General features: G+C 40.8%; 1 protein-coding gene across 1 annotated transcript in view; it reads left to right on the top strand.

Annotated features, from left to right (window-relative positions):
* Positions 1-23680, top strand: part of DNER (delta/notch like EGF repeat containing) — a 353549-nt gene that overhangs the window by 170721 nt on the left and 159148 nt on the right. The window contains exon 5 of the mRNA XM_063077946.1: positions 11918-12063. Within this exon, the coding sequence (XP_062934016.1) occupies positions 11918-12063 (146 nt within the window). The remainder of the gene's footprint in view (positions 1-11917; positions 12064-23680) is intronic.

The raw sequence follows: 23680 nt of genomic DNA, 5'->3' as shown, positions 1-23680 counted from the left end.
CATGCCATGGAAAATATTTGTTCCAAGTGGAGATTTCTTAATGCTAGAAATAGACACATGGAGAGATGTAACAGGCCAAGATGTAAATTTTTCTCAAAAAAGGATTTTATAATTTGAATACCTTTACAGCATTACACCCATTGTACTAGCCAGTCTCTTTAGTATTATTTTCTGGTTATATTTTTTAAAAAATGTTTAAAAAATCCTGTAAATTGTAGCCATACTTCGCTTATTCATATATTTTTTACAACTTGAAGTAAAGTCTAGAGCCCAGGCTTTTAAAAGTAGAGTATAGGCATGAATTATCAAAATTGCAGATAGTAAAGCCATTTATTTGCATTATGAATGTATGGTATATTTTTATTTGAACATTATTTTTAAATTCTAGCAATAATTTTGAAAAGTAGTAATTATTTAAAAAAATTCCATTTCAAAGGTTTGACTTGAGAGAGGCTGAGGCAAGGGACTGTCTAAATGACCCTGCTTGTATCCTGGCATTTCTGTTTTCTCAGGGGAACATACTTACACAATTCTAAGTTCCATTTAGGACCAGCTATAGACTGACTATTTATGCTCCCAGAATTCATATGTTGAGATCCTAACACCCAAATGTGAGAAGTATTTGGAGGTGGGGTCTTTGGGAGGTGATTAGGTCATGAAGGCAGAGCCCTCATGAATAGAGTTAGTGCCCTTATGAAAGAGACCCCAGAGAGCTCTCTTACTCCTTTTGGCAAATGAAGACACAGTGAGAAGCTGGCCGCCTATGAAGCAGGAATCAGGCCTTCACAAGACACCAAATCTGCTGATGCCCTCGTTTTTGACTTCCCAGCCTCCAAAACTGTGAGAAATAAACGCCTGTTGTTTAAAAGCCACCAGTCTGCGGCAGTCTGTTCTAGCAGCCCAAACACACTCTGTTAAATAGATATTGGCTGTTGATGTTGCCGTTGATGGTGGTGAAGGTGATGATGGTTATGGAGGTGATGATGATGATGGGTGGTTATTATGATGGTGATGATGATGACGATTTATAGAGTCTTACTATATGCTTACACTGTCCTAAAAGCTTTGCATATATAAGATCTTTAATCATGATAAGCATCCCAGGAAATAGGTAGTGTTATCATCTCTATTTTAGAAAGAAAAAATCCAAGGCACAAAGAATATAACCAACTCTGCCCAAGTCACAGAGCTGGTGAGACCCAGACCATCTGGTTGCAGGGCCTTGTGTAAGCTCCCATTACCCTGTGTCAGCACATGAGACTCATTACTCATTTTAGTTTTCATAGCAAAGCCACTGATCAGGAGGCATTCATTTGAAATTAATGAATGGGTATTGTTGGCAATGTGAAACATACACTATATACAGAATATACGAAATGCTAAAATTGAATTGTAGAACATACTTGTTGGTGTATTTACCATTTTATTGTAGCCCTATGTCATCAGAGGAATGATATTAGGTGTTTTCCCTAAGCTGGTACTCAATTCCTTTCCACTCTTCCCTGCCCAGTAGAAGGTGGGCCACTTTAATGAACAACCCTGCTTTGCAAATGCTAAAGAAGAGGAAGGAGAGGGAAATGTGGTAGAGTTAGTATTTTGTTAGTTTGTGATAATAAATGGTAGCTGAATGGTGATTCCTTTTGGGTCAGGTGGCGGAGATGGTGGGAAGGGGATCAGGAGGAGTTTTAAATGATTCATTTGCAAACATGATTGGTTAAGGTATAGGCTATGCTGTTGTAATACAGAGACCTCTAACACAGCGGCTTAAATAATTTGCAAGTTCATACCTCCCTCGTTACAGTCTAGGGGAGGTTGGTCTAGGACTGATAGTGCACTCTCAGCATGCAGATTCCATCTCTGGGTCCAGCCTGGCTGCCCCTGTTGTCACTGTCACTTTGGCATGTCAGCCAGCAGGAAGGGGGCAGAGGCAAGGTGGACACGTGTTCTGTCCTCTTAAAAGTACAGCATAGAATTGCCACACAGTATTTCACTGAGTCACTGCAGAGAAGTGGACTCTTTGGCTGGGTGGCCCAGTTCCCAGCAACAACTTTGAGTTTTATTATTAAAGGAATGTGGGGGGAGGCAATATCAGTGGGCAACTAGCAGTCACTCCCACAGTTCAGATACTCAAGTCTGACTTAGGAAAAATACTTTGGTCCCATATTAATGGAGAAAGGACAGTGATAAGGTGAATGCCTTCTTGAGAAAAAATTAAATAAAAATACAGCACTCTGGACACCCTTTGCAGTGGGAACAAACATTTCTTTTGGAAAAGTGTAGAATATCAACCCAGGAAGGCCTCTTAATCTAAATTTTTCTGTTCATTTTTTTAAGCCTGTATTTTGATATTAAATGTTCAGAGTCATCTCTGCAGAAAGAAAAGACAGAGTCTGCTGAGATGCTGACAAAACGAGGAGGTAGTTGTTAAGAGTCACTATATTTGATGGTAAGATTTCTTGAGAAACAATCTTCAGGTGATAGCAAATTGATTGTATTTTTTCTAGAATATCTTCACTTTATCTTTACAATTTTTTTCTTAGAGAAAATAATATTACTAAATATGTAATTTTCTTAGTCATTTGGCTAGGGGTCATCTACCTGATGATTTAGGTTACTGACAAAGGTAAAAATATTTGGACTGTTGCTGTTATGTGCCATTGTATCCCTCAATTCAGAAAGCAGTTTTGGCCATACAGGAACCCACAGAAAATGAGACATTCTGTATAGGCAAATCTTCTCAAAAGCAATTGACCCCCTTAAGCACAAAAACTCCCAAGCAAGCAAGTGAACAACCACCACCACCACCACCAACAACAACCTTTAAGATGAAAAAAAAAAAAAAAAAAACTTTGTTTAGAAAAAGTAAAAAGACTCTAAATGAGGTCCTGGGATGGCTGGTGTTGCCAGGCAGGTTCTTCAGCCAATGAGGCATAATTGTGTTAGTAAGTGCCTTACCTTCTGGTCTGGACTGCGTTCTGTATAAGCTGGTGGAAGAGCAGCTGAGTTCCTATAGCTGAGCTGTGTCAGTAAGCCTGGTTACCCTCATGCTGCCCTCGACTTGGTCTTAGCTCAAGTTTGCATTGAGATCTCTTTTTGCTCCTGGCCTAACATTGTTACATTGAAACAAAGATAATTTATTTCTCAGGTTTTGCTGCCCAGCCCACAAGTACTGAGTCCCAAATGCAGGAAGAGCCTGATGGCTTAGTAAGTTTTGCACTCACCTCCACCCTACCTTCCTAAAGAGTTGGCACAGGTGTGCCATTTCTACCTGCTTCTGTGGAATGAGATGTGGGGATCGAGGGTGTGTGCCTCCCCACCGCCCAGGTTAAGCCAAAACCCTGGTCTCCAGCTGGAGCTGAAGTCTGTGATATTCAAACCTTTCATGCCTTTCTGGTACCAGCCATGGGACTTCCTGGGCTGAGAACAATTTTTATAGGCTATAGGTTTGTGCAAAATGACTCACTGGGTCTTAATAGGAAAACTTGGCCATGTCTATTTCCAACACCTACTGCTCAAGTATTTACGGTCAGAATTTTTATTTTCCATGCATGCTTTCCCTTTAGAGGGAAGGAAGATGGTCTTTATCCAAAGGACCAAAGTGAGAAATGCAAATCTCATTTGCTATTAATTCCAATGAGGTGTTAACTAGAAAGTCCATTTAAGGCACTGTAGCGTTAATATTAAAGAAGACAAGTAGTAAAAGAAAACGTTAATGGCCTGAAGCCAGCTGTTCCGTGTGCTTTAATTGATGCCTGACCACTCAGTTCCAAAGATAATGACTGGACTCCCTTTCAGTTGCTCTCAACTTCTCATTTGCACCAAGGGAGGTGAGTTTGGCATAGTCACTGGTTTAAAAGGACTGTAATGATGGCAGAACATTTCATTACTGTGTTAATGAGCACAGTTTGCCGTGTGGGCAAGACCTGAGTGTTGGTCTTTGTGTGTTAGGGGAGTGGGGAAATAGAGGAGGAGAGATGGGGGAGGAGGAAACCCAGCTTTTATTTGTCATTGTAACTAGTTACTCGAGAGAGTGTTAACAGATCCCTGGATAACCTTTGGAGAAAGTTTTCCTTCATGACAGTTTTAAAACTCACTGGGGAAATCGCCCAGTTGTGCAGCAGACAGAAGTGGGCCTCGAGTCCTGCCCCCTCCTTTCCCTTCCCTTCCTTTCCCAGCATCTAGGTGTTGAGCTGAGCTGTGCAGAGTCCTTGAGAGTTTTTTCTCTCTCATGGACCAAAGTCTCCCTCTTCATTGCTGAAGTCGTCGGAGGTCTGGCATCATGTAGTTCTCTCTGTTCTTCATGTCACAGAAATCTTGTTTGTTCATGTCAACTCCACTATGGAAAAATCACATTGATATTTCTCTTTTAGTTCATGTTTCTAGTATGATTAGGGTCTGATATCTACACAAAGCTAAGCTCATGTCGTGAATATCGTGCTGTGGAGCTTGGCTCTGGGTCCTGTTCTCTTTATTGCCTCCCCACGTGCACTTTCCCTGTCTCAAGGGCTTTAACACCCTCCGTATTCAGATGAGTCCCAGATTTAAATCTTCAGCCCTCATGTTTCTAATTACCCATGTCCTTTGTCCCACCAACCAACTCGACTGCTTCATCTGGGGATCTCATCGGCGTCTTAAATTTAATGCGTTGAGACTAGAGATTTTTATCCACTTGCCTACCACTAGCACCGATGAAGCTGCTTAAACTCTATGCGTGGTTTCTTCCTTTCCCTCATAGCCCACATCCAATCTATACAAAAGTCTTGTTGGGTCTTCCTCTAAAATGTGATCTTTGGAAAAGCATCGATCACGTGTTATTCCCCTGCTTTAAACTCTTCAAAGGATTCCCATTGCACTTGGCATGGAATCCAACTCTTTACGAAGGTTCAGGAAGCCCCTGTGATCTGTCCCCTCCTGCTTCCCTGTCCTCATCCAAGACGCTGGTCATTGGTGCTTCATCAGACACTGACCTCCTCAGCGCTCTCTGCTGGCTCCTTCTCAGCCATCAGGGCTCAACCTGAATGCTGCTTCCTACTTGCAGCTCAACAAACACCTGCCCGATGTTGAATGAATGAGCTCAGCTTCCTTCGTCCCTGTACTGTTCTTCATCCCACTCTGTCCCACGGCACCTGTGTGTTCACGTGGAATGTGTGATCTGTCCGTTGTGGGTGACTCAGTGTGTGGCCTCATGATCAAAATCATAGACTTGGACTGTATACAACTATGATCTAAAAAAATGTTTATTCATGAAAGTTTTCAAAGAATTCTAACTTTATACTTTTTGTGGCTGGAATGAGGAAAATAAGGTCATGAAAAGAGAAGATGATAAAATGCCCTTTTGTAGCAGAGTGTGAGAGTCCCTGAAGCTTTTGATGGACAGCCTTTTTCTCCTTTTCTGCATCTCTGTTTTACTTGCTTTCTGTATTAGTTTCCTTTTCCTGTGTCTCACTGAGCATCTATCTTATGCTTTGGTTTTCTTTTCCCTTTACCCTGCTCATTCTTTGTTCTTTCTTTTCTTTTTCTCTCTCCTTCCTTCTTTTTCTTCTTTCTCTCTTTTATAAATGTTCTCGTTCTATTTCTCATTCTTGCTTTTAATTCAGACTAGGCTTTAGTGGAGCACCTTCTATGCAGCACCAGTTCTTTAGCCTTTGAAAAGACCATGGAAAATGCAGGTGTCGACAAAAGCCCCTTCTGCAGCAGCTCTGTAAATGCAACCAGAGTGTCCTCCTGACTCCTACTTTGCCAACTTTTATATCTGGTTGATCAATTGGCCTGTGGGTCTTAGAACTCTGCATATGAGGACAAGCCTTTCCGTGCAGACCTGTATCAGGTATTATGCTACATATATTGATTTCCTACTATTAAGGAAGAGAAAAATATGACCATGTGCTCTACTTCTTACAAGTGTGTTGAAAGTGCCTGTCAGTTTGACTGCTGTGTCAAAGAAATCACGCTGGTTTTTCAACAGCTCTCAATAATTACTTATAAAGCCCCAGAGAACTTCCTTCTTTTGAATTAATTTTATTTTATTTCGGATTCTTCCTGCTGCCCCTTGGTAAGGGGCACAGTTCCTGCTCTTGGCATGTGGAATTGCCGGAGGGATACTTTACTCTGACCCAGCTGCAGTTTGATGAAAGTTAAATTGGACAGTGTTACTTTTCATTATGAGGAAATGCAGGCTTTTTCCCCTAGACATGATCAAAGCGAGGTGCGGACAACTTATTGAAATTACACTCTTACCTGGAAGCAGCCACCTACCGCTGTTCTCAGCACACTGCTGAAAATAGCCTGCTTGTCCTGTTGACTCACTTTAGGGGATTAGGTAACATAATTAGGAGCTGCATGGTAATGTGTGACACACTGTTGAAAAGACTGATTTCTTTAATAGTTTACTAAGAGATTTTAGGGCCAAAATACTTACAACCTTAATAAGCAAATAAATCTAATATAGGAATCTTTTTCAGAGTTGTTCCTAAGAACTTCAGAAACTTATGATGAGCTTGGGAATATAAACATTGTCTAAATATCACAGAGTCACCTGGATTGGAAAAATAGATGAGTAAAATGTGCTTTCAGAGGCTCATGTGGATGCTTCTAATTCGAGGTGATTGTTGCCTTAATAAGAACATGACTTCTGTGACTTAGATGAGTTTTTCTACCACACTGGTGGTTTTTAACTGGAAGCACACATCAGAGTTACTTAGGGAGTCTTTCTCAACAGTATGCTTCCAGGAGCCCATCCCACACTCTTGATGCTGAATCACTTGTGTTGGAAGCTCCTGCAAGATTCTGAAGCTGCTAGTTTCAACATTAGTTAAGAACCACTACTTTTGACTGAAAGTTTGGAATGGCAGAAACCAAGGGTGACTCATCTTTGTAAACTTAGAACCTATTATGGTGCCTAGTTTGTCGATGTGAGCTCAGTAAATGTTCATTGAGAAAATGGGAGCAAATTATCTGGAAACCTATACCTTCGATATTTTTAACTACACATGCATTTGCATTATTGCCAGCTAAGAAAATTTAATAGTTGAATGGAATTTTAAAAATAACCACTAGAAGAAGGCCTTGTGTATAAAATTATATACCGTTATGTGATCTGAAATGCTTAGTGAGTAGACAGATGATATAGATTTTAGAAATGATTTAATATAAAACTAGAGATCAAAGCAAAGATATGAAAAACAGATTTATAATGACTGATACTTGATTTTATCTTCAGTATTTTATAGGAACTTTGGTCGCATCTCTGCCAGGCTCCATTTCTTTAACAGGGGTAATCACAAGTGGATAAGCAACTATTTTTTAGTAAACTGGAAGTTGTGCATTCAGATGATTGCTGTTCTTCATAGTGGACATGCTGGATGATAAGACATTCTGGAAAATCTTCTTTGGGAATTGTTTTTGCTGTTCTGGTCGTATGTGTACCTTTATTTTGACTTGCTACTCACCGCTTTTCTAAGCCATGAAGGAAGCTTCAGTAAAGTTCGTATGATAAGAAACCATCCAAAACATAAAATAATCAGGAACGGGTACATGATGTTATATATGTGAGCACAGATAGACATGGTAGATCACAGAGTGGGCTGGGATGTTGAGGAAAAGCTCATGAATAAGGTGACATCTGAGCTGGATCTCAATGGCTGTAAGATTGGGAGAAGGAAGAGTATTCCAGGCAAAGGGACATCATGGAAATGTTGCAGAGTTGGGCTGAGCAGGATGTGTGAAGGCTCTGGGGTAGGTGTCAGTGTCTACACAGGGCAGAGCCATGAGGAAGGATGGAGAAAGCTCTGCAGAAGAGACACTTTTGCCTAAACCACCTGTTTCCTTCCTTCTCAAAGCCAATTCATGATAAAGTTTTGAATAGGAAATCTCAGGAAGAAAGCAATTAGTTCTCTATGAACATAAAGTACCACTCTGCATCAGACATGTGGTACCTATCTTCACCAAGGTATCAAGAGACATTTGTCTCTTAAGGCCATGCTTGTTGTTGAGAAGTGCCTCCACTCACCCTGACTCCCATTAGTTCCCCATCATGACCTTGATGCTTGTGAACTGAATTATATTTTGTAGTGATTTTTTGAATCTAACTTCCTCATGTTAAAAAAATCCCTGGCATTAATGTAGAGCTTTGCAGATAGTGCTTTTGCAGATAGGGTGTCTCCAGATGCTCCTCAGGACATTAGGAGTAGGGTAACCACATTGTCCCATTGCCTGGGACAGTCAGTCTCACCTAATGTCTGTGTCCAGGTACAATTATAAAAAGCACCCCTTTTTGTTCTGAAAAGAGTCCCAGTTCTGACAATACATTTCATGGTCACCTTATTCAGGGTTATTATTCCTATGCGAGAAAACTGGGGCTCAGAGAGGTGTGTCTCCCTAATTCTGCATAGAATGTGGTCTTAGCTTTAGCAAGATTTGACTGAATGCTCAGGAAATACAGAGGTACCACCCATGGAATAACTTAACACAGCTACGGGAAGTAGTTCTAGAGCTGGAGAACCTTGTCAGCATTCCTGCCAATCCATTGGCACCAGAGGGATCTCCAGGGTTCACCACACCTCAGAATCCTAGCCCAAGGACCACAGAGAGCACAAATTCCTTTTGTCCCTCAATTCAAGACCTGCTTCATTTTTTTTTGCTCTGAGATTGACCTCCATTTAGCATGGTAGATGGTGGGACAACTGCTCTGCTCTCCTGTGTGTGATGGCCTGGATAAGGCAACCCTAATGGTCCTTCATGCACTGGTGCATTTGCAAAGTACATGGCAACAGCAGTTGATTTCATTCTGGCGGCCCTGGCCAATAGCTTTTTACAGTCCTTCGCCCAGGTGAAAGAGAAGACTGGGTCTTGCTCCTCTCCTGCTGTAGTGCAGTCCTAGCATCTGAAGCTCCTGGGACCAAATACCTAGGCTGAAAGTCACACAGTTCTCAAATGCAAACAATGTAGGCAGAGGGTAATACAGGTCCATATTGAAGGAACCCCACCCTCCAGATTTCTTTCATGGGAGGAATACAGTTCTACAGATTAATATTATGTGGCTAAACATTTAAGATTTCCATCTGAAACGTATGCTTGTGGGTTCATTCTATCAGGACTCCCCTAAGGTCTATGTTCATTTGCGTGATTAATGGCTGCAAGGATCACAAGTTTTCCAAAGTGATCCCTTCAGGCATGCATGGTCTTGAATAGACAGAATCCTGCGTTCACTCTGGAAGGTAGAAACTCTTCATGACCTTCTAAAAGGTAGTTTTTTGGTTTAAAAAATTTTAAGATTCATTCTCTTCAGGAACTGTCATTATACAACTATACCTTAAAATCATGTGTGTGTGTATTCCACATATCTATATTGTTTTTACTAAATATGCACTTATACACTATGTACATTTGTTTTCATATATACTTATTTAATGTAGGCACTTTTTACTACTATTGTTAGAGTCATATCTGTTTCCAGAAAGAATTTCTATTCACTGCAGACATTTGTGATGTCATCTTTATATCTTTGCCTAAGAACAAACAGAAATAAATGAGAGACCATGAGAGACATCTTATTTTTACCATATGAAAAGCAAACCCTAGTGTGTCAAGCAGCACTTAGAATAAATCTGTGATAATGAGCTGCAGGAAGGTACACCAACTGAGCTTACAAGGAGTTCTTAAATATTTGGAAAGTTGCTAATTTATTGTCAATGGAGGCAACATGTTCTTATGTGACCATCAGTTAATGAGATGATGCTAGGTACCATGCAAGCAAGTTAAATTGGTGCAGCTTCTGTTTCTTATCCACTTAACTATTACTATTTTAATGCAATGTTCCTATAAAAGTAAATGTTATACTGTATACATATGCATGCATCACAAGAAGGAATTTGATGTAGTGAGAGAAAGAGACTGATAGAATGGTACAGAGAAGGTGACCATGAAGTCATTTTGGACTGTGTATTCTAGGTTTCAGGACACTATATTTTTCTAACTTGTCAAAGCCTGTTTGAACTTGTGATACCTGAACTATAATAAATAGTATATAAAAAAATTTGGTTACACAATATTTAAAATATGCATAAAACTATAGAAATGAATGTAAGGCTTCTTTGTGCACAAGATTTAATAAATGTTGTGCCATATTTGCTTTATATATTATTAATAAAGAAATAAAATATTATATATACAGCCAGAAGCTCCCTTGCTGCCCACTCCTTTTTCTTTCCCTCCTTCTCTTGAGGTTGGTATGTTTTTCCCTTTATATACTTTTACTGTGTATATATGAATACATAACTGCACTTATTACTGCTTCGTGGGTTTTAATATTTATATGAATATAAATAATGTTGAGGAAAAAACACGTTGCAAAAAGATTTCTTTGTATATTCTGGCAGCTAATCATTTGCTGGTTTTATGCATTATACATTTCATTTCCAAGCCTGTGTCTTGTCTGTCTTTGTTTATGGTGGCTATTTATATGAAATTTAAATTTGGATTAAATTAAAATGATTAATCTGTTTTTATGAGTTGTTATTTTGTATCTTGTTTAAGAAATCCCCTACCCCAAGATCAAGCCTCCTGTATTTTCCACATGGAGTTTTAGTTTTTTGGTTCACATTTAACTCTTTAAGCCATCTAGATTTATTTTTGTATGTACTGTGAGGTAGGGATCCAAAAGTACTTTTTTTTTTCCTGGTAACGGAAGTCACTCTAATTGCCCTGAAATCAATTATTTTATCTTCTGTCTTTTCCCCACTGATTCATGGTGCCACCTTGATCCCCAAAATCTTCTGTTGTAAAAATATCTATGGCCGTGGCTTCATAATATTGAGACTCTTGGACTTAATCTTACTCTTGAACATAACTGAGAGGGTTGTATTGATTATCTTGTCATATTCATGAGTTTTGATATATATTTTGTTTTGAAATTATAAATTAGATATAAGTGAATATTCTTATTGGAAAAGGATGCTTGCTTAGTGAAATAATTTAATCACTGATACAAAATACTTATAATATTTATTTTTCCACTCCAGTTAGGGGCTATATTTATTCATTGATTTTAAAAAACTAATTTATTTATTTTTATTGTAACACAGTTGATTGTACATATGTGTGGGGTACTGAGTTGAACATCAATATTTGTGTGCAATATGTGATGCTCACATCAAAATAATTATTATATTAAAAAATATACACTATGGCCCTTTATTATTCAATTATTTATTGCTACCTACTATGTATGAATGGCTGACCTAGACATAAAGATCATTCAGTGATAAATATGACACGTCAATGTTATTGCAATCAATATTCAAGTATGATTAGTCCTGCTTTATTAGATGGCTAACCCTACATGGTTTAAATTGATACTGTGCAGTCAGACTGGTGATCCAGTAAGATATTCATTAATAAACCCAACTTAATGTGTGCCTATTGCATGCTCGTCTGTGAGGGGACTAAGCACTGCTAGGGCAGGCTGATACCTGGGTGGGGCCTTTGGGGATTTCCAGCTCTTGTGACTGTCCACAGTAACCAGCACAAGGAAGAGCTGGGTGATGCAGGCCAGCTGCTCCCCAGGGGAAGTCTGTGGTTCAGAAGTGGAGATGGAGTTGTAAGATTTGAGTGCAGAGATGGAACTGAGAGGCAAAGTGGCCTGTGGAGGCGAGGACAGGAGCAAAGCGCAAGGGTCTAAGATGATGACTGAAATGCCTGGCGTTCCTTTTCCTTTGCCTTAGGCGTTTCCTGTGAGGCTAAGGAAGACCAGCCTGTCTTAAGGACCTGAGGTCTGAACGGACAGGAGCCATGTGCTTTATTTCTTTGCTTTACTGCATTTTGCTTTGTCAGATTTGAATGCTGCCTAAATTCGTAGTCTTGTAGGAAGACTACCGATACAGCTTTACTTTATATGTCCTGTTGTCCCATTTTCTTTTAGGTTTTGTGAATGATTCTGTTTCTAAATCTATCGTGGCTTTGCGCTTAACTCTGGTGGTGAAGGCCAGCACCTGTGTGCCAGGGGACAGCCATGCAAGTGACTTGGAGTGTTCAGGAAAAGGAAGATGCAACACGAAGCCATCGGAGGTAAGGGATGCCCGGTAGCTCGTAAACGGATGTTCATATGTACAAAAATATTTACATCAATAAATATGTGTGAGTGTATATAAATACACACACGTATATATTTACATATATACACACACACACAAGGCTGAAATATGTACTTATATATATACACACACACGAATGAAATGTGTATTTATGTATACACACATGCACAGATGAAATATGCTTTTATATACACGTACATGTGTGGATGAAATATGTATTTATACACGCACACACGGATGAAGTATGTATTTATAGACACACACAGAGATGAAATGTGTATTTATATATACACACATGCACAGATGAAATATGCATTTATATACACGCACATGTGTGGATGAAATATGTATTTATACACACACACGTATGAAATATGTATTTATACACACACACGGATGAAATGTGTATTTATATATACACACATGCACAGATGAAATATGCTTTTATATACACGTACATGTGTGGATGAAATATGTATTTATACACGCACACACGGATGAAGTATGTATTTATAGACACACACACAGATGAAATGTGTATTTATATATACACACATGCACAGATGAAATATGCATTTATATACACGCACATGTGTGGATGAAATATGTATTTATACACGCACACATGGATGAAGTATGTATTTATAGACACACACACAGATGAAATGTGTATTTATATATACACACATGCACAGATGAAATATGCATTTATATACACGCACATGTGTGGATGAAATATGTATTTATACACGCACACATGGATGAAGTATGTATTTATAGACACACACACAGATGAAATGTGTATTTATATATACACACATGCACAGATGAAATACACATTTATATACACGCACATGTGTGGATGAAATATGTATTTATACACACACACGTATGAAATATGTATTTATATATATACACACACATGGATGAAGTATGTATTTATATACACACACACGGATGAAATATGTATTTTTATATACACACACACACACACGGGAGAAATATGTATTATAGACACACATAAGGATGAAATATGTATTATATACACACACACAAGAATGAAATATGTATTTATATACACACACATACACACACGCAAAGATAAAATGTGTATTTATAAGCACACACACACACAGATGAAAGGAAAAAGATCAAGAGCATTTGCTGAAATAGCCCCACATTTCTGGTTTCAAGTATACGTCAGTATGTCACATGTCGATGTATAAATCCCCACATGATTTTTAAGGTAATTGTAGTAAATTTGTGCAGTGACAGATCTTCTGGCTCTGATGTGAAGTAGAGATGTTGTGAGAAGTAGTTGTTATATCTGATCGTAGAATCAAGAGAAATGGAAGAAAGAAAAGGTGAGCACAGTCATTTACAGTTTGGGGAACCGTTGCCTACAAATTCCCTCCTTAGACTTCACATGTCCGGGCAGTGATGACAGGTGACGGAACTGAGAGAAAAGGAAGAGAAGGCGTGGGGAAGAGGCAGGGACGAGAAGACTGGCCTGTTCTTTTGATCTTTGTGGACCAGTATCATAAACACTGATCTATGGCAAACCTGGGCCCGGCTCCCCCTTTTCTTTAGTAGCTGTGGTTGCATGAACATGGGGCAAGGGCCTGAGGACAGCTTCCTTTTCGGCCTCCTGTTTTCTGGTTAGCGACAGGAGCCCAGGAGTCAGACAAACAATCACAGCAGTCGTTGCGGCCAGTCTCCACTAGTGTAGACCCTTCAGACGCTAGTGTCGTGTAGTCCCTTCAGATGTGTTTGGCAGGTGGATTCCAGGCTCCACCTGAATGAAGATCCCTAAGGAGGATCTTAAAGAGGGGCTGTCTCATTAGGGGACATGCATTTCTCTCACCACTTGCTGCTTCCGTCTCTGGCATCCTTTTCTTCATTTTCCTCTCTCCAGTTACGCATGCATTTCTACCGGGGTTAATGTTAAGTGAAAGCAGGTCCCCCACACCCCCCAAAAGTGTGATTTGTTTTAGACTGATTTTAAGGGCGGCGCAGGGTGCTGCCTCCTTGTGCTAATGTTAGCACACTGGGTGACAGTGACGTGAACTTTGACAAGTAAAAGGGATGGAGCTAACTGAACCAGAAGCTTTCCACTACTGCCCCGTCATCTTGGACAACAAATGATCTTCCTGTCATAGGTGTAGTATTGCATTTGCTTAAATATACCATTTTCCTGTAAGGAGACAGAGTGTGGTCAGAGGGAGTACTGGAAACGATTTCTGCTAAATCTTTGAAAAGTAACACAAATGTAAACCAAAGCCAGAACTATATTCATGCTTTTGGGGGTAGGAGAGTTCATGAGAAGATTTCTCTTAAGAAACTGAGTCAGCCCCGTAGACCTGGAGGTTTTCAGTCTGGAACAGTTTAGACCAGCCTGTCCTCTCGCCTGAGGGGAAGCCTCATACATCAAGGTATTTGGTGGAGGTGGGGGAAGGAAAGGATACTGCATGTTCTTCTATGACAGTCAAGGCTGGCAAGGGGTGAAATAGCTGGATAAAGGATAAGGAAGCAGTGGGGAACTCACTTGATAGGAGGTTCCAAAAGAGACAAAGGGAGAGAGGTTAAGGAAGGCCCAATGCTGAAGACAGGAGGATGTCAGGCCTTCTGGGTGAACTTGCAAGGACGAGGCCCCCACTCTTCCCCAAGTGCATTCTCACTGTCCCCAGTCAACAGTTCTGAGACCTCATCGGCCCTGAAAAAGGCAACACCGGCAGGAGAGGAGGGGCTTACGTGAGGACCAGAGGGCTGGCCTTGGAATTTTTGACTGAAAAAGTGGTAGGAGTCATTGTGAGCTCTCTTGTGTAATGGATGACCCTTCTGGGGGAACTTTTAATCTGTGAGGCAGTCACCGTGTTATCCTGATGGGCACATGTTGTGGGCAAGCGACCTGCAAGCGGGCTCCTCCGCAGGGAAGCTCTAGTGAGGAGGCTGCACCTGGGGGCTTAGAACTGACTCACGGAGAAGGCAATGGAGGTGTTCAGCACTGGGCAGGTAACTTGGCAAATCTTGCCAAACGTCAAAAAAATGACTCAAAAGCCTGGGAGAGGAATCCATACTAATTGTATCAGACTGTTTCAGAGGAAGCACATCTTCCTTAGGGGTGCCAGTCACCCTGAAGAGCTCCCAGTGCCTCTGAGATAACACCTGCTTTTTCTGCCATCATGCCTGGCTCTGTGGTGGTTGTTTCTAGAGCGTAGACCTGTGTTGTTGTTGACGCTGCTCGCACTTTCAGTCAATTTAAGGAAATGGTGGCCAGTAAACTTATCCGAGCCATTTTAATGACCCCTCTTGGTTAGGCTGGAATTACCACATCCATTCTAAGACCCACCACCTTAGGTCACATTGTTACCTTGGAGAGAAATGTCCGGTGTGGCTGGACCTACTTGTCCCAGGAGCGGGGGTGAAGAAAGGTGGCTTAGTGTCCTCTCGAGTTCCCATAGCTTTTTGAGATCGTTGTCATGGCTCTTACAGTGACTTAAGAGTAGTTTATTAGCAGTACCAGACTGTTGTCATGATTTTTTTTTTCACTATTTCCTAAAATTAGAAGTTATACAGTCCAACCTTCCACCCAATGCGAGAACCCACTCCATAGCACAAAACAGATAGAACCATATTTGGTGATTTAATTTTATTGTTTCTAATCATTTTTTTAATCTTTTTTATTAGATCATCCATCAAAATAAAAGCAATTCTGTTACTTCCACACCACTCTCATTTGGTAATGGAACTCATTTATTTTCCGTCAGATGTGCTTTGGCTAGGGGATATTTCACAATCCCAAGTTGATGGGAGCTTTGTGATAAAGCTTAAGCTTGCTGTTCTTAGATATTGCACCATTCTGGGAAGGTCTTTTTATTTATTTATTTATTTTTTATTGAAACATAGGTGATTGTCCATATCTGTGGGGTACAGAGTTGAATATCATTACCTGTGTGCAGTAGGTGATGCTCACATCAGGATAATTAGTATATTCAATGATTACACAGTGTAATCATTTTTTCTTGGCCCCTTACCAATTCCTCCCTTCTCTCCTCCCACTCTCCCTGTCCCACATCTGGGAATCTCTGGTAAATGTTTCCTCTAACACGGGAAGGAGCTCTCTATTCCTAGAAACCACTTTTGTTACAAGGGTGGATTCTGATTTTTCCTTCTCCTTATGAGGTGGGGGAAACCCACAAGCAAACCTGACTATTGGCCACAATTTCTCTCTTTGAACTTTGTCACCAAGATTGTCAGGGAACCAGCTGCTACCTATTTGATGACTGATTACTTAATTATCTTACAGGTGAGTGTCAGGGAGTCCACACAAGGCTCTTTGCTGGCTTGGGCCTTAATCCTTCTTCAGGGCCAAATTAGATTCCATGGACCTTGTCTCTCAAGGTCAAGAGATTTGTATTAGTCAAGGTTCTCCAAGGAAACAGAACAAATGGAATGGCTATATATAGCTTAAAGAGATTTATTTTAAGGAATTGGCTCATGCAGTTGTGGAGCCTTGGTGAGTTTAAAATCTGATAGAGGGGCCCAGCAGACTGGAGACTCAGGAAAGTGGTGTAACTCAAGTCCAGAGGCTGTAGTCTGTGGGCAGAATTCCCTCCTGCTCCAGGGAGCTCAGCCTTTTGTCCTATTCAGGTCCTCAGTCGATTGGAAGAGGCCCATCACATTATGGAAGGCAATCTGCTTTACTCAAAATCCATCAATTTAAATGTAAATCTCATCCACAAACATCCTCCCAGAAACATCCAGAATAATGTTTGACCAAATGTCTGGGCACTGTGGCTCAGCCAAGTCAATACATAAAATTAACCATCGCAAGATTCTCTCTGTTCTAATTCCCTGTTGTTTTTTTACCCTAATCGAGTCCCTTGCCCATAAAGTTAAGGGAGTAGTTTTAAAATTTTAGTTTGCCTACGAAGAGCCCGAGGCCCTTGACAAAAAGTCCTATTTCAGGCTTTTCACTCAGATTCTGATGCCTTTGGTTGGGCAGTCGGGTGATTCTGATGCAAAAATAGATTGTGCACAACAGTTCTGGAACTAGAGGCCTCAGGAACAGTGTGTACCATATCCCCATTCTCACTGACTCCCTAAAGACATATGCAACACCCTTTTATTGAAGGATTGCACTGTTAATCATTTCAAAACCACATGGAGTTAATATTAAAAGATAAATGCTGGGAAGTGACGTAATGGTCCAATAAATGTCCCATAGTTTTCCTGTTTTATGGCTCTGATGTATAATTGACAGGTAAATGGGATCAGGACTCCATTCTTTGAAGGTTCCCTAAAAATCTCTCTAGCTCTTGCCTTGGAATCCATCGTCATTGGGCTATTAGGACTGGATACTAGAGCTGACTACTGAGACTTTGTTTTGAGAGAGAATTGAACTGGCATCATTCTCAATCCCTTCTTGAGTCCCTGTCTTAATTTGGCCTCCAGGTGTGGGCCTGTACCTTAGAAAAGCACTTCCATATTGGGCTCCTGAAGAGCGCTGACCTTCTGTGATATCTCTCCCCACTCCTGGAATTTGAAGCCTCAAGCTCCAGGAAGTTCTGCTCTTCCTACCTACAGCTGGGCTTGGTTTATTGGAAATAAATCACTGCCCTGAACCAGTAGCTTGGTCCATTGCTTGATAATACCCACTGTCTTTCTTCCACAGCCTGTGGCCTAGGTGGGGGGAGCACTATTTTTCTAGGACCCTATCTACTTTATATCAGCTCCCTTCTCTCTATTTTTTTCCTATTATAACAGCATTTGCCTCTTTGTTAGAGGTCCCAGTAAATTCCCGCATCTTGGGAATGTGGGGGCAGCCTGTCTGGCTTCCAACCCCAGCCCCTCCCATAGCCCCTGCATCCCTGACTCCCCTCTCAAATCTCTGTGGTTTTGCTCATGCTGTTCCCCATCTGGAATGCTTACCTGCCTCACTGGCCCCTGCCCTACCACCTCCCCGTCTATATTTCAGGCTCACCTCAAAGTCTTCCTGCTTCCAGAAGCTGAACTTAATCCCCCATTGCAAAGTAGCTCCTTCCTCTAAAGTCCTGTAGCATTTTCCTTCTCTTGCAAGACACATGCCTTTTGATTTATGATTATATTTCTTTATGTCCATTATTATTTGCATTCAGTTCATTACAGAGTTATTGAGTACCAGCCATGTGCCTGATACTTCCTTGGGCTTTGGAAGATTCATATTTGATCAGGTAAGAAGGTAAGCCATGGCCTCTGAGAAAGAGTTGGAAGGCCATGGAGGCAGGGTGCTGGGTGAACAGCTCATGGTTTAGAGGTTAGTATGCTAGGTGCTGTGGGAGAGGTTTGCATGTGTGTTCTGGGATCCCAGAGGAACATGTAACTGAGATGTGAGATCTGGGGAGTCTCAGATGGTGAGCTCTTTGACATTAGCATCTGTGTCTGGCTCATTCTGTATCCACTATAACAACTAGCTTGTTGCTTCCATACAGAAGGTTCTTAAAAATTGTCTATGAATGGAATGAGAAAAACAAAAGAACGAAAATATGATAGGAAGCCAGTTCTCTGAGTTTTGAGTTAGATATGTAATTTGAGTTCTATACTGGATGAATATGGGAACAAGAAAAGTAAATGGTGAAATTAATTTTACAAAATAATGGGCAAGGAAATATTCTCTGATCTAGGGCCATCACATGAATAGTGTGATCCAGAAAGTTGTAGTAAATCCTCAGGAACATTTTAAGCAAATTGCCAATCCTTTCCCCATCATTTCAAAAGAAATAGGTCAGAATAATTTGAACCTATGGAATCTTTGATGCCATCTCCTGTGGGTTTAAAACCATCAGTAAACTTCTCTTTAGGTAAGGCTGTGGCAATGTGCAGAGGCAGGAATGGTTGTTGTATTCATTCACCTGTCACTTCTAATTCCTCCACATCATTAGTGCAAAACGAAGGTCCTCATGAGAACCTGAACAGGCACTGTGACCTGGTATGGTTGTGAGGAAGGAATAAGGTGGGAAGGTAGAAGGGGGAGCCCACAAAGAATCCACGGAAAGGCATTCACTGCATCCTCCTCAGCATCAAATAGCAGCTGGAAATCGGGACTGCAGAACGTGGAGTCACTTTTTGACAGCTCTGTTCTGTGTGTGGTGGGGTCAGTTCCCCACGGTTCTGCCAGCACTGGAGAGGAATTTCTCCTTTAAGTAGGGAAGGAGACACAGCGAGAGAGAGGGCAGAGCTCAATAGTGATGGGAAACACTTGATGAACTGGTGGTAAGTGGCATTACAGAGAAAGGAGACTAATTTATTTTAAGAAATTATTCTTGGGCCGAGCCCGTGGCGCACTCGGGAGAGTGCGGCGCTGGGAGCTCAGCGACGCGGGTTCGGATCCTAAATAGGAATGGCCGGTGCACTCACTGGCTGAGTGCCGGTCACGAAAAAGACAAAAAAAGAAAAAGAAATTATTCTTCCACGAGGGGAGAAAAAGCCTTTCTCTTGACTGGATAAATAGCTTTATAACACTGCTCATTAAAAACTTTTGAGCCAGAGAATAGATACTTTGGACTTAATGCCAAAATGGAGGTGTCTGAGATATGTTTATTTGCTAATTAAAGAAGGCTGATCTCCCCCACAGAGTTTACATGCAGAAACTGCTCTGTCGACCTCTGAAAAAGTACTTTTATGAATAATAAAAATGCAGTAATAATTATTAGCAACACGTTAGCCACAGAGATCATAAAAGTGCAGCCTAGCTGTTGATGGGTAAAGGATAAGCCCATCTAGTATTTCATTGACTTGTGTTTGAATTATAATTCCTACTACTAATGTAATTAAAAAGCCACTGCTGCCTCTTATGTTATAGAACAGAAGGATGGTCATATCATTGCCTGTACAAAAATGTGACAACATATTTGAATACTTTATTATAGCTTAAAGAAATAATTCTAAAATTACATCACACACTCGATGGACATTTCATCATGTTTCTATGCAGCGTCAGCATTTTCCAGGAGGTTGAACTGTGTCTCCCCATGCTAACAGCTGGAGAGGCGATGTGGAGTGTTGGTGGCATGTCAAATAGATTAGGGTGATGATTGGTGACATTCTCAGGGTTGTAGAATTTAGAGCAGAATGTGATTTGAGAGCCTTCTTCACTTATTTTATTTTAAACATCTGGAAACCAAGCTCTAAGAGAGATGTAGGTAACTTGCCCAAGGTCCGAGAGCTAATTCTTCATAGAGGACAGACAGGAATGAGGGAAGATTTCTGGACTTTTGTTCTAGGCTTCCCCCCTGCTGGGCAACACTGCCTCTGGTTCCTATCCTCCACCCCAAATAATGTCCCCTGGATTAGTCTATTTCTGTCGCTTATAACAAAATACCCAGAACAAGGTGATTTATAAAGAAAATGAAATTTATTGCTTACAGTTTTGGAGGCTAGGAAGTCCAAAGTCCAGGGAACACATCTGGTGAGGGTCTTGGTGGTGGCGACAGTGACCCAGGGGGCTCACATGGCAGAAATGGCAGAACAGAGGGAGAGAGCTCCTCATGCAGTCTCCTTTTAAAGCCCTCAGAACCACAGCCCTGACCGCCCTTATTAATCCATTCACTATGGCACAGTCCTGCATCTAATCACCTCTTCAGGGCCCCACCTTTCAATTACCATAATAGGATTTCCCTCCATTAACAGTGGGGATTAAGTTTTGGGGGGGACATTAAACCTCAGGCATCCCCTATTAGGACATTCAGGGTTATAGCAGGCTTTATTACCCGTTCAATGATCTCATGTGAAGTTTTACTGGCATCAGGTGGAAATATGGATTTTTTGTTTGTTTGACCTTATGGCATTTTGGTGCAGTTTTTCTCAAATTTTAATGTGCACACGAATCATATGGGGATCTTAAACTGTAGAACCTGACTCAGTGGGACTGGGGTGGGGCCCAGGATGAGATGGCAGCGATGCCGATGCTGCTGGCCTGGGGACCAAGGACATGAGACCATCAGTGGTGCTGTTCTCGTGACCTGTTGTGGAGATGTAAGAATCAGCAACTTCTCTTCCATGATATTCTTTGACATATATAGTAGTGGGGGACTAAAGCCTCTGGGTTTTTCTTTCTCTAGAGCCACATTTGAGAAAATGACAGTACAGGTGAAGTCAGTAATTCAGAAGAGAAAATTCCTACAGGTGTGGCCGGCACTTCTTCCCATGTGGCCCAAGACTGTCTGCAGCCCTTGATCGCACACCCTATTGGTCAAACTCTTAAGTCTTTGCAAAGCAGGGAGATGCTCATTTCCTAACTGTGTGAGAGACAGATCACTGTACTCCTTAGATTTTAATTCATAACTTTTACAATACAGAAACAAGGCTCTCATTAGACTTCTATGCCCAAGAGAAGAAAACCATTGCTTTGGAGCTTTCCTTGTTTTTCCTCTCCCTGAGATACTTATCCTTTTGTCCTACTTTTTGGTCCATAAATCAGGAGCTGCGTGTGAGGTGGCTGTGCCAAGGGGGGCACCCTCGTGGGGTGCTGTGTCGTTGCCCCTCTTCAGGGATCTGAAAACTGTCAGCGGTGCTCCTCCCGAAAAAGGGGTTTATTCCTCTTATCACCTTGTAGGATTCATTGGTTTCTCCACTTTTTCATTGCCTCATCCCGTATTTTGTGAGCATCTCTTCTGTATAAGCCACAGGCTGCATCCTAACAAGGGCAAGGAACAAGATGACAAGGTCTCTGCTCCCCTGAAGTTTCAAGTCATCAAGCTGGTGCTGGAAGTCACTCCACACCCTTATCTGATACCCAGATCTCCTCCAAAACAACCTCCTCTGCCTTCCTCAGCCTCTGAGTAAATATGTAGCCAATGATCATTTGAGGTGGTTTGCTTATTCCAGATTTTGAGGGAAAAAAACCTTTCTGTCTTTTCCCTACCACAGTCTCTGTCCTCTGCAGCCACTCCAAATATGGCTTTCAAGTATAAATGGACTTGTCTGTTTTCTTTAAGTCTGATAAGATTAGACCTTTAGTTATGAGAATTGCTCCATTCCTCTGTGTCCTAATCTTAGATTTAAAAAATCAGTCTGGCTTTGCGTTGTATCCTTCCATGTTGTGTGGTGTCAGGTGGCTTCTGAATGACCAGTCGTATGTGTCTGAGGAAGCTGCTGTTGGGGCATAGTACAGCATAACTTTTTTGAAACTGGACAGAAACACCAATGGGCTCTGGACACTGGCTACTAACGTGTCCTAATGGCAGGCAGAGTTGGAGGTTTACTTCGTGGTGTTAGTAGAGAGCTACTGGCCCTCTGACCAGAAATAGCTCCCTCCCAGTCTGGCATGGTGCCTTTTTTTAGAGCTTGACCTATTTTCTGCCTTAGCTACAAACTCGAAGATTTGCCCACTGGATACTGTGTCAGTAGTTTCATTTACAAAACTGTTTGGCTTCACCTAGCACAGTAATTTTCAGAATTTTTGTTCTCAGGATGCCTTAACGTTCTTAGAAATGATTGAGAATCCCAAAGAGCTTTTGTTGATTGGGTTATATCTATTAATATTTATTGCATTAAATTAAAACTAAGGAATTAAAAAAATGTTTCATTCATTTAATTAATAAAGCCACCACATGCTAACATAAATAATACCCTATAAATGAAAAATAACAATGTTTTCCAAAACAAAAACGATTAGTGAAAAGAGTGACATTGTTTTCATTTTTACAAATCACTTTAATGTCTGGCTTAAAAGAAGACAGCTGGATTTTTCTATTTTCTTTTACATTCAGTCTGTTGCAATGGGTTGTTTTGATGAAGTCTAGGAAGAAAATTCAGCCTCGTACAGATATTAGTTGAAAAAGGGAGAAATGTTTTAATATCCTCTTCAGATAATTGTGGATATCCTTGAAAATATCCCAAAACGTAACAATTGGTAGATTCTTAAAGGTTAGTTGAAAGTGGAATCTGAAACTATATCGTTTAACTTTTGCACTCTGTTACATTACAATCTATTGGTCTGTCTTGCATTTTGGATCTTTTACCAATGGGTAAAAGAATGGGTTTTGTAACATCAAGCATCAGTCATTTGGAAATAGTGGATCACCAAATTATACAGAGCTTCAAATGTTGACACATTTCATTATGCAATATCAAAAAATCACATCTCTGATTAATATCAACACCAATCTCATCAGAAAAGTTTTTAAGTACTGGGAATGTCAAGTTCATAATGGAAGACAAAGTTTTCCAACATTCTAATTTGTCCTTGAAAGCTTAGATTTTATCTTTGATAACAAAAAACATTGGTTATTTTCCTTGAATAGGCTCACTTTGTTCATTTGAGAAAAAATGTGTGCCACATAGCCACATCTGAAAAACCGTAGTTTGTCTTTCAGTTATTCTTTTAAAGAAAAAGGGGTTCCATGAAGAACAGGTTGCTCCAGGTTGTGGCAAGCATCACCCGCGTGTGTTTCCTGAAGGCAGCCTTTGAACTTGACGTGCAGAGGTGCTTTTTGCACACCTCCTTGTCTGTCACACACAATGTCAAAAAGATGTGCACTCGAGGGTTGCGAGTCCGTAAAATTTTAATTTTTACTGCTTCATCAAGGATGTTTTAAGTGAAACTGACATTT

This window comes from Cynocephalus volans, chromosome 1 (genome assembly GCF_027409185.1).
Source record: "Cynocephalus volans isolate mCynVol1 chromosome 1, mCynVol1.pri, whole genome shotgun sequence".
Lineage (NCBI taxonomy): Eukaryota > Metazoa > Chordata > Mammalia > Dermoptera > Cynocephalidae > Cynocephalus > Cynocephalus volans.
The sequence above is the reverse complement of the archived record's forward strand: the minus strand, read 5'-3'. Positions and strand labels throughout refer to the sequence as shown.